This window comes from Apus apus, chromosome 4 (assembly GCF_020740795.1).
Source record: "Apus apus isolate bApuApu2 chromosome 4, bApuApu2.pri.cur, whole genome shotgun sequence".
Lineage (NCBI taxonomy): Eukaryota > Metazoa > Chordata > Aves > Apodiformes > Apodidae > Apus > Apus apus.
Genome location: NC_067285.1, coordinates 14980850 through 14991671, shown reverse-complemented (window position 1 = coordinate 14991671; position 10822 = coordinate 14980850). Strand labels below are relative to the sequence as shown.

General features: G+C 52.8%; 1 protein-coding gene across 2 annotated transcripts in view; it reads left to right on the top strand.

Moving 5' to 3' along the window:
- Positions 1-1185: 1185 nt before the first annotated feature.
- The window catches only part of HPSE2 (heparanase 2 (inactive)), a 109718-nt gene continuing 100081 nt past the window's right edge, over positions 1186-10822 (top strand). For both annotated transcript variants that reach the window (XM_051618901.1, XM_051618900.1), the window contains exons 1-2: positions 1186-1504; positions 2518-2675. In XM_051618901.1, coding sequence (XP_051474861.1) covers positions 1245-1504; positions 2518-2675 — 418 coding nt within the window. In that variant the 5' untranslated portion in view covers positions 1186-1244. The remainder of the gene's footprint in view (positions 1505-2517; positions 2676-10822) is intronic.

Genomic DNA, 10822 nt, shown 5'->3' with positions numbered 1-10822 from the left:
CCTGGCCCGGGCTAAGGGGAGACCAGGACGAGCCATGGCGGCGGCGGGCCCAGATGCCAGAGAGGTCGCCAGCTGCTGGCGTGCAGGAGCCCTGGGGTTGTTGGGGAACTGGCTGCTGGCGGGGGAGGATGCCTGGTTTATATGGACACCCCTTGAGGTAGACCATCGCTGCCGAGATGGTCTGCAGCTTCCACCGATCCTGGGTCCCAGTGCCACCAGCCGGCACCCAGCGCCAAGAACCACGGCCGCTCGCAGCTCTGCAGCGCGCCGAGCCCGACCCGTCCTGCCGGCACCGGTCGCAGGCTGGCTCCTCCGCGGGGTAGCTTTCATCGAACCCTGCTGTCCTTCGCACCCCTGATGCGGATGTTTCCACGTCGGGCGCTTCCGCTGCCGCCTCCCTCCGTTCCCCGTCGCGGGTCCGGCAACTCTGGGCCCCGAGGCCGGCGAAGAAGGTGGCCGGTGGCCCGATTCCCCGTGCTCCGGTTCTCCGCGGTTTCTCTCCTACGGATCTGCGTGCGCCGGCCGGGCCAAGCCGATGGCTCCGGCCGAGCCGACGGCTTCGCCGGGGCTCCGGGCTGCCGGCGTCCCCCAGCACCGCTGCGCCCGTCGGGTACCGCGGAGCCGTGAGCGCTTAGCCCCGAAGGCTTCGCCCAGCACCGCGGGTCCCGGCTCGGCTCGGAGCGAGGTGCTCTCGATGAGGGCTTTTTTCGGAGTGATTAACCTCCCTTTCCCCCAGCCCGGGCCGCCCTCGCTGCCTTACCACCTCGGCCGTCCCTGCAGCCGGCGATAAGCTAGGGCCGTGCCGGGCGGCCGCCGCACTCCGGCCCTGGTCCCGAGCTCCTTCTTCGCTGTCTCGGTGTTCTAGCTCCGGCCCGATTTTGCAGGGTCCGTGAGCTCCCGCGGGGGATAGCCACCGCCCGTGGCAGCGCAGCCGGAGCAAAGCGAAAGCTCGGTGCTGGCGGGGCTGTGGCGGGCCCCGAGCCGAGGGGGTTAAACCAGGAGCCTCCCCTTACCTTCAAAAAGTTAAAAATGTCTGGAGCCTGCATCTCTTAAAGGGGCGGTGCTGGCTGCAAGGAGTCTTGGCACCGGCTGCGAGAAAGGCTGGTCAGGGGCGTGAGTTCCCCTCCACCAGCACCAAAACATTGCAAAAAAAGGCAGAGCGCCCCACACTTTAGATAAGGACAATTAGCCACCAGCGAGCCCCTGCAGACAGCGAGTTAATTAGGGGTTTCCTGCTCTCCGGCATGCCCTGTTCCAGCTCCTGCCCCCCCGGGCTCTTAGCCCTGATGGCACCTGGGCTGGCTCTCATGGCCACCTTCTCGTTGCCTTCCCAGGCCGGGGACAGGAGAGCGCTGCCGGTGGAGAAACCTCCAGGTGTGAAGGGAAGAACTCTCATTCTCCTTGATGTCAACACCAAGAGCCCTGTCAGGATAATCAGTGAGAATTTCCTCTCCCTGCAGCTGGACCCCTCCATCATTCATGATGGCTGGCTCGATTTCTTAAGGTAAGGCAGGAGCCCCCCCGGCGCCCTCCCCACGCCGCCCGCGGGGCGCCCCGGCGGCCCCGCCGCCCAGCCCCGCCGGGCTCCGCGCTGCTGGCGGCGCTTGTTGTGACGGAGGGAGCGAGGCCATGGTTTCCATTAAGATGCACATGTTTGCAATGGAGAAAGCATTTCGGAGACTTATCAGTTATGACTGCAAAAATGTCGTGCTCCCCTCGCTCCAACAACCGCTCCTTTGCAAAACGCACAACACGGGGCTGAGGCAACGCAGGGGGGAAAAAAAATCCCCAGCAGAAGGAACGGGGCCGCCTGCCGAGCCGAGCCTTCCCCAGGTCCCGACGGGCGGAGAGCGGGGTGTCGGCCAGGGCTTCAGAGCCCTCCGCTCCCCGGACTTCCAGCCCTGTGCGGGGGACAGAACCGGGCTGCAGCTGCGCTGGGCTCCACCGGCGGTGCGGAGCGGCCGAGGCCTGGAGGCACTTGGAACGGCCAGAAAGCCCTCTCCCTGCTGGGTAAGTCGGGAGGGAGTGAGGGTCTCTCCCGCACGCCCGCTCCGAGGGTCCCCGCAGCTGCTGCCTCCGCCTCCAGGGAAGGAGCGGGGCGAGGAGGCGGGAAGACGCGGGCGAAGCGGAGCCGGGGCCGGCTCCCGCTTTCCTCCCCTCCCCTCCCCGGCGGCTCGGCCCGCGGCGCGGTCCTGCGTGGAGCGGCCGGGCTGCGCGGGGCGCCCAGCCCTCCTGCCTCCGCGACGCCGCTGCACTTGTCCGGGGGGTGCGGGGGATTCGAGGGCCGGGTCCTGCCGACCTCCGGGCTGCTACGGCCGGCTCCCCGGTCCCTGACCGCGCCGCTCGGCCGACGCACAGCCCCGAAACCGGGCGCCGCTGCGGTGGTACCCGCGCCGGGGAGGGCAGCGGCGAGTCCCGGGAGCCCCCGCAGTCGCCAGTAGTTGCCGGTACCAGGGCAGAGAGGGCTCGTCCCGGCCCCGGACGCCCTCAGCCCTCTTTCTCCTCTCCTCTCCTTAGCTCCCGGCGGCTGGTGACCCTGGCGCGGGGCCTGGCCCCCGCCTTCCTGCGCTTCGCGGGCAAGAGGACGGACTTTCTGCAGTTCCACAACGTGAAGAACCCGGCTAAGAGCCGCGGCGGGCCCGGCCCCGACTACTACCTCAAGAACTACGAGGACGGTGAGCCCCGGGGCCGGGGCGGGGGGCAGGCGCGGCAGCGAGGGGCTGCGGGCTCCGGGAGGTCCCGTTCCGCCTGCCCCGCGCTCCCTGCGCCCAGGCGGGGCCGCGCCCGGGCGGTGCTGCCGCCGGGCACCGGGCAGGGAAGCCGCCCCCGTACCCTTTCCTTCCCGAGCAGGGGAGCCGGGAGCTCGGCGGAACCCGCCCGCCCATTGCTGGTGGATCCGGCAGATGCAGGCCCCCGGGAACAAAAGGCCGGCATCGGCGACGGGGGCGTTTCGTATCCCCTGTCCGCTGCGTCCTGCCGCTCCCTTCGCTCTCGGTCACCGAGCAAGCAGCGCCGGCCGTAGAGAGGGATTTTCCCGGCTGCTGGCGGGGACCGGGCATGGCAGCCCCGGGATGCCTGTGCACGCACCGCCCCGCGCTGCTCCCGCCGCTCTCGGGGAGCCCGGCCTTTCCCCAAACCCCCCGGAGTCGTTCGGCGTTTTTCCGCCCGGTGCAGCTCTGGGGCTCCCGCCGAGCTCGGTCGCGGCTGGGCCGCTCGGACTCAGCCGGTGGGTGCGCGGCCGGGGCCGCTCCCGCTCCGGACCCCTCTGCCACCGTAGGTCTTTCCGAAACGCACCGCCTGCCCCCCTCGGTTTTCCGCTGCTTCCCTCTTCTCCGCGGCTCTGCCCTCCTCCCCGGGCTCCTCAGCTACAGAAAAGACTTCCACCTTCTGCGGCCCTTAATTCACACAAAGAAACTTAGTAGAAAAGTCAGGGCCAAGTCTCCATCCTAAGACATTTATTTTAAGAAGCAGAATAGCATGTCCTCACGCAAGAATTTATTGATTTTCCTCTCTTGCTTGTTTGTTGGGGTTTTTTTAAATACTTTTTTCCCCTCTTACTCAATTACTTACAAAATTAGCTGAAGATATTTCCATAAGTAATTTTGAAGGCCAATTAATGCCAGATCCCAGTGGGCAGGTCTGTGGAACAGAGGAAGTTTTGCAGAGACCTAGTCAGCAGCACAGTGCTGAATGGAAAAAGCAGATGCATTTGCCAGTTTTCTGATGGCCCTTGCTCCCACTGTTCCCCCACGTTAACATCTGATCTCACCGAGATGAATGTCCCTCTATTCCCACACGCAGGCAGGTGGGTAAGTCTGCGTGCTTCATCTTTCTCTTAGTCTCCTAGCCGGAGCAATCCTGATGTTATTCCTTGTTGTTCTCCTTGGAACAAATCTCAGGCATAGGGTTTTCTGTAAGCTCTGCCTGCTGAGGTACACTTTAGGAGAAAATGCTGAGCAAACCTGCTGCAGCCACCTTCAATGGAAGAAATTGAATGTAACGCGTAATATTGTGGATGGGACTCATACAAAACATTTGTAGGAACAAATTTTCCCACTTCCAATATTTCAACAGCTTGCAGGAGAGAACTTACACTTATTAAATGTATTCACAACATCTTTCATGTTAGGGAAGAATTGAAAGCTTTACTTTTTTCAGTTTTCCTCATGGCTATAAAGTTGAAATGTAGCAGCCCTTCAAAATGAAGCTTCTCATAGAAGTTGTAACCACAGGTCTTAACTTTTCATCACTTAAATATGGAACAGAACCATTGCGAATGTGGGTGAGAGAAGGAGGGGACACATGTGGTGTGTATCAAGCATTGGTGTAAATCAGAAAGGTGTGGTAAAAGGGGTTTCCTGCCTGGGAGCAAAGCTTTTGTATTTGTTCTGAAGATCTGTGTGCAAACTCCAGGCTCTCATCTTTTTGTGCTGAGGCTGCACTGAGTGCTGCACTAGAGAGATCTGTTTCTCCAAAATGAAATCCTGATGCCACTGCAACTCTCTGCTCTGCTGTACTGGGTTGGAGCAGCCATCTTCTCCTTTTGGAGCACTGGTCCAGTTTTTGTTCCCTCATCTGTGGCTTGTCCAGGACATGCCTGGGATAAGGGCATGCACAAATATGCAAGCAGATGCCCTCATTACAAAAACCCTATAGCCTGAACAGTCAACACAGAAAAAAGATGGCATTCAGTGCCTGAGCATGGGGGAAGCCAGCAAGCATCCCGTTAGGGACCCTTCTCCCATCGCAAGATATATGGGCTGGTTTGGGTTGTCTTCCATGTCTCTGGGCTTTTGTGTGGCCAGCATCTATTTTCCAGAATTTCTTGTCTAAGCTTTAGTGGCATGGGAATGGGGTAGAAGCTGGGGGTCTTGATGAATTAAAATAATCAGAAAAAGATTAAAAGATAAATCTGTGAATTTTTAAGCCTCATGCATCCCCTTAGTGATTTTTAGTGACATGACAAGTGATAGCTCGGTTCTTTTCTGCTTTGAGTGTTTGTCTTTTGTCCATTTGTCCTGTGGGTGCACAGACCATGTCCTCTTTGCAGCTCCTGTGGGTGTTCCCATCCCCTGTGTTCCCATGTGGCCTGTGCACAGATGGGATGGGAACGCCTGTGTTCCTCCCAGCTGCAGCCACTCACCAGGGTGCAGGACTGAGAGGTAGAGGGCAGGTGTACAAGGCTGCTCAGAGACCTGCAGTTACTAGTAACTCTGTGAGTGGCATTCACATCACAGGCAGCTGCACTCCACGTGCTCACAGGCCACCCCAGTGTGGCCACCTCGGATATTTAGACTGGAAGCAGCAACAGGACTGCTTTGTAGCATTGTTCATGGATGCTCTGTGCTGTGACCATGCTTGCTGGAGTTTGAATCACTGTACAGGGATCTTTGTGCTGTAAATCCCTCTTGCCCTCCAGACCCGATATTTCTCACTGCTGCCTTTGATGGTCTTTTGTATCTATGTAGTGCTCCACCTTCCTAGAGATCTGACCTCCTCGGAGGTTTGTCCTATTCTTTCCCCTCCCTTTAAAATTATATTTATTTCCCTCTCAGAATGTTACAGCCATGCATACCTCCACTTTCTGAAACTTGCCTTTACCTAGACCTGCCTTTGTGTTCACCAGAACATCTCCTTTCATCCACTGAGAGCATGGGTGCTCTCTGAGGATTACAGTAGTTGCTTTTGACTTGCATCTAAAATGTACTTAATTTTTCTGAAACAAGGTGTTTCCTTAAGGCTTCTTCAGGGTCATTCTTTTCTTGTGCAAATTCTTCCTGGAAGCACAGACCTGGAAGTATTGTGTAACACCAGGTGTGTACAGAGTCTTTCCTTTGTGACTCTGAACAGCCTCACCCCAGTCCAGACCAGTCATGTTTGGGCAGGTAAAGGTAATGAAGTGGTGAGTGATATGTGGTGGCATCTCATGATGCCCATGAAGGGGCTGCATGTGGCAACTTGTTTCAGCACCACATGTGAAGCTGGCACACAAACTTCATCACCTGGCGGCAGGTTTGTCCATGCCTGACGGAGCAATTACCTGGGATTAATGTTTTAGGTGAGCTGTAGGGTGTGCAGCCCCTGTTGATGGCTGTATGTGCCCCCCGAACTTTTAGAAGGTTGTCTGATCTGTCACATTAAAGCCCCATGTATAATGTACACCAGGTTACTGCCATTCTGTGCAGCTCATGCTTTGCATGGTCAGTCCCAGAGTCCACCCTATTTAGATGTGGCATTGACCAGCTTGAGGTCTGTTAGAAACAGAAACCAGTTTAATTTATGTCAAACTCTGTGATACCAGGAGGTGGGGCTGTGCCAGAGACTTTTTGACGTTTGATGATCAAGAAGTGTAACGTTTTAGCCTGAGAGATTTCTCTCTCCCTTAAATGGTGTTTCTCTGAATGTGCCCTGCTGCTTTAATTTTTCTTCACTAGCTGTGCTGAGTTGTGCTTTGGTATCTGGAGATGTGTTTCTCTCCTGCCATGGGTACAGATCTGCAGGCACCAGGGGCTCTCATGCTCAGTTTGTGTAGTAGACCTGCTCCTCCTTATGCTATTGGATTGTCTACCAAGCAATCCATTTGGCCTGTCCTTTCAACTGCCTCTTATGTTGCCAAGGACCAGTTGGCTCTGAGGAATGGGATGATAAGAAACATTGGTGTCCAGGAAAACAGGCTTTAGCAGCTCCTTTTTGGAGCAAACTCAGAGCTCCCCAAGCTATAGTTGCTGGTACAAAACCTCTTCAGAAGTTGAGTTTGCTAAAACCTGACTTGTGTGCTTCCCTGAAGCTTGGTGTTGGAGTGTTCAGTATGATGTGGAGACCTGGGGTCTTTTCTGTTGGCTCAGCAAGGGGTGCTGCAGGTGCCAACTCAGTGCCTGAACCTAGAGCCTGATCTGGAAGCTTCCTGCTAGTGCTACCACATGAATTTAGTGTCTAATGTGGAACATCCTTGACTGCCTTCTGCCTTGCAGGCACACGGGCCACCTTTGGGTAATCTGTGGTGGCATAAACAGTGCTTAGAGTTTCTCCCTATCAATATGTGTTGTGAAGGAAAACTCGAAGGAAGAAGAGAAGTCACTTGTAACTGGAGTTCTTCGAGATGCATTGGATCCATGCTCATGGCCTCTGCAGCTTCTCCATGCTGTCCCTCAGGCTTTTTGTACCTTACTTGGATTGTGTGGCTGAGAAGAGACATTCACTACACACAGCCAGCGTGGTGCCCTGGGTGGGTTATCGAAGATGGAGGGGCGGGGAGGGCACATATGCACGCTCATGCTGTAGGTAGTGAGGTAGAAGAGTTTCTGAGCTGAAGTGCATGTGGGCAACACATTTCAAAAATACTCTTTTAATTGCTGGTAAGTTACTTCCTTCTATTTTATCTCCTTTTTTTTTTTTTTTTTCTTTTTTTTTTTTTTTCCAGAGAGGATACTGGGCACATGGAAAAGTGGCCAATTACCACAAAAACCTGGAAAAGGACGTATTTCTTATGCCTTCTATACTAGTCAGTAGATTTTTGCTGTATAGCACAGAAAACTGCATTATGCTATGTAATCCTGGCATAGGTTTTCTGGGTGTTCCTTCTGTTTGGGATCCATTCCTTCAGACACCTTCAAATACCTGGCATAACGTCTGAACCTCGAGATTTGTGCAGCAGTGGGAAGATCCTGTCACCCTTGCTCAGTCTGTGTTGCACAGGCAGCTTCCAAGATGGTGTGCTTTTGGAGTGTGTGTAAGGGTCTTCAGTGTTGAGTGGAAAGGAAGATAGTGAACTGCAAAATGACCTGAGGATTCCTTTATATGCATGTGTGGTTGCACAGGGGCTGGAGCTGACCTCGACCAGGGCTGTTGCTTCAAGTCTTCTGCCCCTTTTGGCATGCTCCTGCCCCCTCCTCTGCCTGGAGCCCGAGTTTATGTGGTGAGTCAGTTCAGGGAACTCAGCTGGCCAAAACCTGGTGTTGGAGAGGTGATTGCACTTCAGCTCATTCAGCCACCCAAACCGATTCATGGTGTGTGACCACAGAGTTGTTACAGGATAGTGGTGGGACAGGAAAGCCTGCAGTGAAAGGTGGGACTGCAGCAGCCTCATCCTTGGTCAGATTAAATCTTACAAAACTTTCCTGAAAGTGGTGAAGCTTATTGCTTAGGTCTCTGCCACCAAAAGGGTTGGTCCCCATGCCTTTGTTTTGCTCTGTGCTGTGTCCCTCTGTTCTTTCCCTTGTGTCAGCTCTGGCTCATTTTTCATCCTCTGCTAAACCAGGAAGAAACTAACACAGGGGAAAAAAAAGGCAACGGTTTTTCTGTGAGTTTATTGAGCAGGATCATGAGGGTCATCATGGGGTGTGAGGATACCAGAGCAAGGGAGGGTTATTGCCGGGTGGCTGGGACAGCCCGTTTGGCCCTGCCAGGTCCTAAAACTTCACAGCAGGTGCTTCTGAATGAAGAATCTTTCTGTTGTCCCAGTAAAAATGAACAAATTTTCCTTTATTCAAGGAATCATCTTCAGTTCCTGGTCACCCAGAGTCTCTTTTCTGTCTACTTAGGCATCCCCCAGCACTTTAGGAATCTGTCATTTCAGAGCTTGCAGAGGAAACAGTTGTTTTTTCACCCCCCGAGCGTTTAAAACACAGCTCCTTTGGGAGGGCTGCAGCTTTTCAGACATTGGAAGGACTCAGTCCCTAAGACAAGTAGATCCTCTGATGTCCGTCAGTCTTCTGGAGTTTGCCAGATCTGGGGCTGTTCATAGGAAGGCTCCATGCCTTGGCACAAGCTCTGAGGCAGCATCCTGCTCTCTAGTTCCCGGGGACCATGACTGCAGGGAAGGAGCTGCAACCTGCTCTGCCTGGCAGGGAGATTTGTGTAAGGAGCTGCAGTGCTAAATTGTTTCCTCAGAAATAGTATAGATAAGAAGTCTGTAGAAATCACTTCACACAAGGTAAGGGAGGTCCTGCCTATGCAGGAGACAATTCCAAAGATTGCCTGTTTATCTCCATTTTTCTTTTGAAATTTAAAATTGTTTTGCCAGAATTTTGGCAGGAAAATTTCTGCAGGAAGTGGCACAAATGATTAGGTCCTGATTTATTAGCTATTTTTTGATATATGGGTGAGATGAAAGATTACCATGGTTATATGCTTGTTTATAATAAGCATCCTAAATTCATTTAAAAACATTGTGTTTTACTAGTTACACTTTTCTTTCTATGCTAAATCTTACAAATTAAAAGTGATTAATGCAAAATTCTATGCACAGGGGAAATGCCTGTGACTTTTTGTATACACCTATAGGTTCTAAATTAGCAGTTGCCATGTAGGGGAAATGTTTTTGATTTATTATGGATTGACCTATGGATATATTAGGAAAGTAAAAAGTTACTCCAGTGTTAGGAAATATTAAACAAGAATTGGAGAAAACCCATTGAAAGCATTCTTATGCTGTAAGCAAACTAGATAATGACATACTAATTAATGTAAAGAAAATGTATGTGTAGGATAGGGAGGCAGAAGTGATCAAAGTCACAGCTTTCAGACACAGAAATCAGTTGTGGTTCTTTTTACAGCTTGAAAAAAATGTCTGAGGGTATGATAAATGATATTAACTCAGTGGCACACAGAGAAGAATGTTTGGGAATTACTATTTATTTGTTTTCATTACAAAAGAAATAAGGAGTACCCAGCAGAATTATTACATATAAAGCAAACAAATATAATTAAAAAAAATATATAGTGGGAAATAACTTGTGGAACTTATGGTCAGGAAATTTCTCCCAGCTAAAAGAAAGGAATGATAGCAATGTGTCAGAAATTTGCCTGTTGAAGACAGACATTATGAGGGTGCAGTCCTGGATTGGGAAATCTTCAGGCTTTCTAAATAGAAGTTCTGTTCCAAATTTTACAGTCACTGGGCATTTAATAATAATTTCAGCAGACAAATCTGTTTTTTTTAAGCATTTAAGAATGTGTTGATTTTAAAAATAGGCATTTTACGAGTTTAGCAACCTGCAATTCGTAAGAGTTTTTCCTGGTGATCCATTAAACATCTGTTTAACTTCTGCACTAACACAATTGTCTAATACTCCAATTTTTAGTAAGAATGCTCAGGTTGTGTTGACATAAAATAGTTTGGTTTTTTCCCTTTTGAATTCACTTTCTAAGACTGAAAAGCTGAAGCAAACAGTCCTGTTAGGAGGATGGGCAAGCTCAGCTTGTTCTGATGCTGTGGCAGTGGTGACGGGGGCTTTTTGCTGGAGTGGCTGTGGCTGTGGGCAGCGCTCGTGCCCACACACACGGAAGGCTGAGTGACTCCTCTTCACCCTTTTGTCACACAGCCGCTTTGACCGTAACACATCCCTCTGCCCTGTCCACATAAACCTGGGGCTGTGCCCTTCTCCCATCTTCCAGCTGATCAGCTGCCATAGCCTGTGTCTGCTCTGAGACTCCAGTGCCTCCTGGAATTGTCTATGGGCAGATGGTGGCGTGAGCCATGGGACTGAAGCTGTGTGAGTTCCCACTTGCCATAGCTCACGCTGTGGGTTGGGGAAACTGGGAGCTGTCTCCACGTGCTCTCTACCACCCTGGAGGTGTCACAGCTTGGGAACTCACTGGCCTGGTACTGGTATGGTGGAAAATGGTTCGTGCAGGTGGCTGGCAGGGAGGGACTGCTAGAGCTCCGCCAGCCCTGCCACGGGCGTCCTGCGCTGGGATGGGATTGCTGTGCCTGTGTCGCTCCCGAGGAGACTCTTCTAACTTGGTCTTCGGCATTTCCCTTCCGTAAGCTCTGGATGTGCAGGTCCCGAGGCAGGACGCTCGGAAGCACAAAGCGGCCCTT